Source organism: Borostomias antarcticus (assembly GCF_949987555.1).
Source record: "Borostomias antarcticus genome assembly, chromosome: 10".
NCBI lineage: Eukaryota > Metazoa > Chordata > Actinopteri > Stomiiformes > Stomiidae > Borostomias > Borostomias antarcticus.
The window spans coordinates 19,687,797-19,695,296 of NC_140243.1; the positions used below are offsets into that span (position 1 = coordinate 19,687,797).

Here is a 7,500-nt window from a genome sequence, read left to right on the forward strand (position 1 = left end):
GATGTGTGTGTGGTGGTATATGTGTGTATGTGTGTGTTTCTGGAACACCGACCTCTGTGTGTGTGTGTGTGTTTTTTATAACTCTTTTTTTATTTTTTTTATTATTGTTTTTCACACATGCAAACAAACATCCGTTTAAAATACGTTATAATATAAAAACAGTTAAACATTATACTATAAAATACAGTTAAAGAAAGTTTTCCAGTATAAATCCTCTAAATAAACTCTGTGCGTGTGTGTGTGCAGGTCCCGTAGGGAGGCGGAGCTAGGCGAGCTGCAGCGCTGTGTGGAGGAGGAGACGCGTCGTCACGAGGCTCAGCTCTCAGAGCTGAGGGTCAAACACTGCGCAGCCATCGACAACCTGCAGGAACAGCTGGACAACAGCAAGAGGGTGAGAACACACAGCCTGCACACACACACAACACACACACACACAGGCCTTCACACACACACACTCATACACACACACACACACATTCATACACACACATATATATTCTGTATTGATGTGATGCATACTCTGTGTTTTTGTGTGCTGTGTGTGTGTGCGCGTCTGTGTGTGTGAATGTGTGTGTGTGTGTGCATATGTGTGTGTGTGTGTGTGTGTGTGTGTGTGTGTGTGTGTGTGTGTGTGTGTGTGTGTGTGTGTGTGTGTGTGTCCAGGCCCGCCAGTCCCTGGAGAAGGCCAAGGCGGTGCTGGAGGAGGAGAGGCAGGCGCTGGGCTCGGAGCTGAAGGCGCTGCAGGCCGGCCGCATGGAGAGCGAGAGGAGTCGCAAGAGGGCCGAGGGACACCTGCAAGAGCTGACCGCTCGCCTGGCCCAGGCAGACCGGGAGAGAGAGGACCGGGACGAGAGACTGCACAAACTACAGGTGAGAGAGAGGGAGAGACTGCACAAACTACAGGTGAGAGAGAGAGAGACTGCACAAACTACAGGTGAGAGAGAGAGAGAGAGAGACTGCACAAACTACAGGTGAGAGAGAGAGAGAGAGAGAGACTGCACAAACTACAGGTGAGAGAGAGAGAGAGAGAGAGAGAGAGAGACTGCACAAACTACAGGTGAGAGAGAGAGAGAGACTACACAAACTACAGGTGAGAGAGAGAGAGAGAGAGAGACTGCACAAACTACAGGTGAGAGAGAGAGAGAGACTACACAAACTACAGGTGAGAGAGAGAGAGAGAGAGAGACTGCACACACTACAGGTGAGAGAGAGGGAGAGACTACACAAACTACAGGTGAGAGAGAGAGAGAGACTGCACAAACTACAGGTGAGAGAGAGGGAGAGACTGCACAAACTACAGGTGAGAGAGAGAGACAGAGAGAGAGAGAGAGACTGCACAAACTACAGGTGAGAGAGAGAGAGACTGCACAAACTACAGGTGAGAGAGAGAGAGAGAGAGACTGCACAAACTACAGGTGAGAGAGAGAGAGAGAGACTGCACAAACTACAGGTGAGAGAGAGAGAGAGAGAGACTGCACAAACTACAGGTGAGAGAGAGAGAGAGAGAGAGACTGCACAAACTACAGGTGAGAGAGAGGGAGAGACTGCACAAACTACAGGTGAGAGAGAGAGAGAGAGAGAGAGAGAGAGACTGCACAAACTACAGGTGAGAGAGAGAGAGAGAGAGAGAGAGAGAGAGACTGCACAAACTACAGGTGAGAGAGAGAGAGAGAGAGAGAGAGAGAGACTGCACAAACTACAGGTGAGAGAGAGAGAGAGACTGCACAAACTACAGGTGAGAGAGAGAAAGAGAGGGGGAGAAAGAGGGAGAGAGAGAGAGAGGGATATTTCACTGGGTCTCAGTAGGACTACACTGGAGACGGCTTGGCTTGAATCAGGTGTAAAGCAGAGGAATGTATTCTCTTGTATGGTGTAAATGACTCCCTCTCTCTCTCTCTCTCTCTTCTCTCTTACTCTCTCTCTCTAGGCATTTTTAGACAGAGCTTCCGCAAATTTGCTGCAAATAGGTCCCGCAATGAACCCACAATATCTGCGCTCTGCCCATTTAGATAGAGGTGTAATATTTCCGTAGCAGCTCTTTGTTTAGATAGCATTCCCCCCCTCCGCATTTAAAAGAGACGTGAACAATCCGCAGTTCTTCAGTCGTCATACCAGTCAACATTGGGTTGTGAAAAATAGGGAGATTTTCTCGAGCATCCGCGTATCGGCCCACCATCGTTGACAGTAGTCCATTCGCCAATACCGACCCGTATATAACTTTACACCACAGATTAATAGAAGTAATGGTTTTCAGGCTCGTAAGGTGTGATGCTAGAGCGCATATGCCCGCCTTTAGGTTGCCAGATTCGCAACAAATATCCCCCCATATTCTTACTTTTCTTTCTTCATTCTTCACTCTAAAATCGTGAGATTAGTGTGAGAAATTACAATTCAGGAGTGCAGCAGGAGAAAAGGTTACAAATCTGGAGACTCCCGCTGAAATCGGGAGTGTTGACAGGCATGTCAGTAGTCTTCCGTGTTGGCGGAACGCACCATTCAGACGAAAAGGGGAGTCGGGCCGTTGCGGGAATATCACTACCTCAAAAGACGGAACGAAAGGGGGGAGAATCTGTTACACCAATCCGTGTCTGTTCAATTTAGACCAACGGCAAAACGTACGATTGGCGCAAGTACTACGTCTTAACAAGTCTGTCTGAATGACCCTTCTGTCTCTCCCTCTGTATCTCTCCCTCTGTATCTCTCTCTGTCTCTCTCCCTCTCTCTCTCTCTCTCCCTCTCTCTCTCTCTCTCTCTCTCTCTCTCTCTCTCTCTTTCTCTCTCAGTGTGAGGTTGAGTCCATCTCCAGCTCTCTCTCCTCTTCTGACTCCAAATCCCTTCGGCTCAGTAAGGAGGTCAGCAACCTGGAGAGCCAGCTGCACGACGCACAGGTAACACACACACACACACACCTCACACACACACCTCACACACCTCACACACACACACACACACACATACACACACACCTCACACACCACACACACACACACACACACACACACACCTCACACACTCACACACACCTCACACACACACACACACGCACACACACACCTCACACACACGCACACACACACACACACACACACACGCCCTCCCCTCCCACTCCTCACACACTCCCCCCGTGGTCCAGGAGCTGCTGCAGGAGGAGACGCGTCAGAAGCTGGCCCTGGGCTCGCGCGTGCGCGCCCTGGAGGAGGAGAGGATCGGCCTGATGGAGAGAGTGGAGGAGGAGGAGGAGAGAGCCAAGGAGCTGACCCGACAGATCCAGAACCATACCCAGCAGGTAGACCCGCCGGGGCCGCCCCAGGACCCAGACAGACACGGGCCCTGCAATTAAACATGTGCTCGTTAACTACATAGTAATAGTTATAACCAGGGGAACTGGCTGCCTTTCGGCACCTTTCCAGTCTAGTTAAATGAGCCAGCTGGTGGTTTGTGTAAAACCGAACAATGAGTTCATGATAAAGATCTTTTTTTTCCTCTAATTCATCCTCCCCTCCCTCCCTTCCCTCCACCCCCTCCCTCCTCCCCCCCTCCCTCCCCTCCTTCCCTCCCTCCCCTCCTGTCCACCTCCTCCCCTGCTCTCACTCCCTCCCCCCTCCCCCCCTCCTTCCCCCCTCCCTCCTTCCTCCCTTCTTCCCCCTCCCTCCCCTCCTGTCCACCTCCTCCCCTGCTCTCACTTCCTCCCCCCCTCCTTCCCCCCTCCCTCCTTCCTCCCCTCTTCCCCCTCCCTCCCTTCCTGTCCACCTCCTCCCCTGCTCTCACTCCCTCCCCTCTTCCCCCTCCCTCCCCTCCGCTCCCTCCCTCCCCTCCTCTCCCTCCCCTGCTCCCTCCCCTCCTCGCTCCCCTCCTCCCCCCTCCCTCCCTCCCCTCCTCTCCCTCCCTCCCCTCCTCCCTCCTCCCCCCTCCCCCCCCCCCCCCCCTCCTCCTCCTCCTCCCTGTCCAGCTGGCGGAGCTGCGTAAGCAGTCTGAGGAGGTGGGTGTGGCGGTGGAGGCCGGTGAGGAGACGCGTAGGAAGCTGCAGAGGGAGCTGGAGGCGGCCGGGCAGCGGGAGCGCCAGCGGGAGGAGGAGAAGGAGCGCGTGGAGCGCCAGAGGGAGCGGTTGAGGGAGGAGATCGAGGACATGACCCTGGCGCTGCAGAGGGAGAGGCAGAACTGCACCGCCCTGGAGAAGAGGCAGAAGAAGTTCGACCAGGTCTCTCTCTCTCTTTCTCTTTGTCTCTCTCTCTCTGTCTCTCTCTCCCCTCTCTCTCTCTCTCTCTCTCCCCCCTCTCTCTGTCTCTCTCCCTCTCTCTCTCTCTCTCCCGCCTCTCTCCGTCTCCCCCCCTCTGTCTCTCTCTCTCCCCCCTCTCTCTGTCCCCCCCCCCTCTCTCTCTCTGTTTCTGTCTCCCTCTCTCTCTCTATAGAGCTAGGTTTTGAGTGTCACCCTTGCGTCGAGACGGACAGAACTACCTTCTCTGTGGTCTGGCGGGAACAGTGTTTCTGTGGTGTCTGACCTTTGACCCCTGACTTCCTCAGTCCCTGGCGGAGGAGAAGGCGGTGAGCGCACGCCTGGCGGAGGAGAGAGACCGGGCAGAGGCGGACAGCAGGGAGAAGGAGACGCGCACCCTTGCGCTGGCGCGAGCCCTGCAGGTGGAGTATGACGCGCGACACGTTCTGACTAGCGCTGTTAACAGTGAGATTAAGATTAAAGGCCCTACGAGGAGTTTCGGGAAGCGAAAATGTTTTCCGCCCAAAAAGATCACATTTCCATTTCCCATGAGCCTCCCCGCGCACTGTTGTAAACCTTAGCTACCTGAGCCGGGTGTTTTGAAGAAGGAACGATCGCCACCGACGAGGTAATTACATAGGTCTTACTAGTCACGTTACTTTTGACAATGTATAACGGTCATATTTAAATTATTCTTCGTCTTGTCGGCGCCGAGTGAGATTTTGTTACTCGATTAATTGCTTGTTAATGGAACTTAACTTCTTTTTTTTTTTAAGAACATTATCAACAGGAGTTGCGTGAAATGTAATCATGATTTAAGGTCTGACTCCGCACATGAGGGCGCCACACCATGTATGCTGGGAAATTTCAACATTTAATGAAATTCCTTGAAATTTGCAACCCTAGGAGAGATTTCTTTCTATAGAAATAGAAAGATTAAAACTGGTACAGGGGTTCTGATAGGGATCATGAGTGAGATTAAATCTACCAGAAGACACAAAAATGAAGCGAGCAAAGCACAGTCCAGCGTGGGACGTTCTTATCAATGAATCGACTATTGTTTGTTAAGGTTAACAGTTATCGATTCATGAAATTCATTGAAGTTTGCAACCCTAGTTCTGACTTAAAGGTCTGTTTTGCAAGAGGGCAAGGTGTCGGTTGGTCCGTGGTTCTGGGAGCTCAGGTTAATCCCTGTCTTCGTTGCCACGCCCTGTCTCTGCAGGAGGCGCAGGACCAGAGGGAGGAGCTAGAACGAGCCAATAAGCAGCTCCGCCTGGACATGGAGCAGCTAGTCAACCAGCAGGATGACGTCGGCAAGAACGTACGATTTGCTCTCTCTCTCTATCTGTCTATCTATCGATCTATCGATCTATCTATCTATCTGTCTGTCTGTCTGTCTGTCTGTCTGTCTGTCTGTCTGTCTGTCTGTCTATCGATCTATCTATCTGTCTATCTATCTATCTATCTTATCTATCTATTTCCATTTATCTTATCTATCTGTCTATCTATATCTATCTATCTATCTATCTATCTATCTGTCTGTCTGTCTGTCTGTCTGGCTGCCTCTTTGTGAGTGTGTCTCTCGGTCTCTCTCTCATTCTTTCTCTCTCCCCCTCCCCCCTCTGTCAGGTGCATGAGCTGGAGCGGTCCCGTCGGGCCCTGGAGACGGAGGCCCAGTCCCTGAGGGCCCAGACCCAGGAGCTGGAGGAGGAGCTGGGGGAGGCAGAGAACTCCCGGCTCAGGCTGGAGGTCACCCTGCAGGCCCTGCGCGCCCAGTTCGAGAGGGAGATCAGCGCCAAGGAGGAGAAGGGGGAGGAGAAGAGACGCGCCCTCAGCAAACAGGTATGGATGAGCAGGAAGGAGGAGGAGCCCGGAGTAGACCAGGGGGGAGCAGAGCTGGGAGGAGCAGAGCTGGGGGGAGCAGAGCTGGGAGGAGCAGAGCCGGGTGGAGGAGCCAGAAGCAGAGCAGGGTGGAGCAGAGCTGGGAGGAGCAGAGCTGGGGGGAGCAGAGCTGGGTGGAGCAGAGCTGGGAGGAGGAGCCAGAAGCAGAGCAGGGTGGAGCAGAGCTTGGAGGAGCAGAGCTAGGTGGAGCAGAGCTGGGAGGAGCAGGGCTGGGTGGAGCAGAGCTGGGTGGAGCAGAGCTGGGAGGAGCAGGGCTGGGTGGAGCAGAGCTGGGTGAAGCAGAGCTGGGAGGAGCAGAGCTGGGAGGAGCAGAGCTGGGAGGAGCAGAGCTGGGAGGAGCAGAGCTGGGAGGAGCAGAGCTGGGAGGAGCAGGGCTGGGAGGAGCAGAGCTGGGAGGAGCAGGGCTGGGTGGAGCAGAGCTGGGTGAAGCAGAGCTGGGAGGAGCAGAGCTGGGAGGAGCAGAGCTGGGAGGAGCAGAGCTGGGTGGAGCAGGGCTGGGAGGAGCAGAGCTGGGAGGAGCAGAGCTGGGAGGAGCAGGGCTGGGAGGAGCAGAGCTGGGAGGAGCAGAGCTGGGAGGAGCAGAGCTGGGAGGAGCAGGGCTGGGTGGAGCAGAGCTGGGAGGAGCAGAGCCGGGTGGAGGAGCCAGGAGCAGAGCTGGGTGGAGCAGAGCTGGGAGGAGCAGAGCTGGGAGGAGCAGAGCTGGGTGCAGCAGAGCTGGGAGGTGCAGGGCTGGGTGGAGCAGAGCTGGGAGGAGCAGAGCCGGGTGGAGGAGCCAGGAGCAGAGCTGGGAGGAGCAGGGCTGGGTGCAGCAGAGCTGGGAGGAGCAGAGCTGGGAGGAGCAGGGCTGGGTGCAGCAGAGCTGGGAGGAGCAGAGCTGGGAGGAGCAGGGCTGGGAGGAGCAGAGCTGGGTGGAGCAGAGCTGGGAGGAGCAGAGCTGGGAGGAGCAGGGCTGGGTGGAGCAGAGCTGGGAGGAGCAGGGCTGGGTGCAGCAGAGCTGGGAGGAGCAGAGCTGGGTGGAGCAGAGCTGGGAGGTGCAGAGCTGGGAGGAGCAGAGCTGGGAGGAGCAGAGCTGGGAGGAGCAGAGCTGGGAGGAGCAGAGCTGGGTGGATGATCACTCTGAGCGCCGGGAGCTATTTTCCAGTCATGTGACTGATATTCTCTCCCCTCCTATCCGCCTCCACGCCCGCTACCCTCCCTCATGTCAACGTCATGTTATTTCTATAGCAGCATTCAGACAAATTAATGTAGTACATAGTGCTTTACATAAAAGGAGACGGATAAAAACATAAATCACACAAACACAGTGAGAACAGATTTAAAAGAAACAATATAAGTAAAGCATTAAAAATTAAAAGATGTGAAGTGTAAAATGGATTTTAGTCTAT

General features: G+C 54.2%; 1 protein-coding gene across 1 annotated transcript in view; it reads left to right on the top strand.

Moving 5' to 3' along the window:
* Positions 1 to 7,500, top strand: part of myh14 (myosin, heavy chain 14, non-muscle) — a gene marked incomplete at both ends in the record, with an annotated part of 37,026 nt that overhangs the window by 23,895 nt on the left and 5,631 nt on the right. The window contains 8 exon segments of the mRNA XM_084444583.1: positions 247 to 391; positions 664 to 870; positions 2,784 to 2,888; positions 3,134 to 3,286; positions 3,950 to 4,198; positions 4,522 to 4,635; positions 5,436 to 5,534; positions 5,843 to 6,055. Coding sequence (XP_084300709.1) covers positions 247 to 391; positions 664 to 870; positions 2,784 to 2,888; positions 3,134 to 3,286; positions 3,950 to 4,198; positions 4,522 to 4,635; positions 5,436 to 5,534; positions 5,843 to 6,055 — 1,285 coding nt within the window.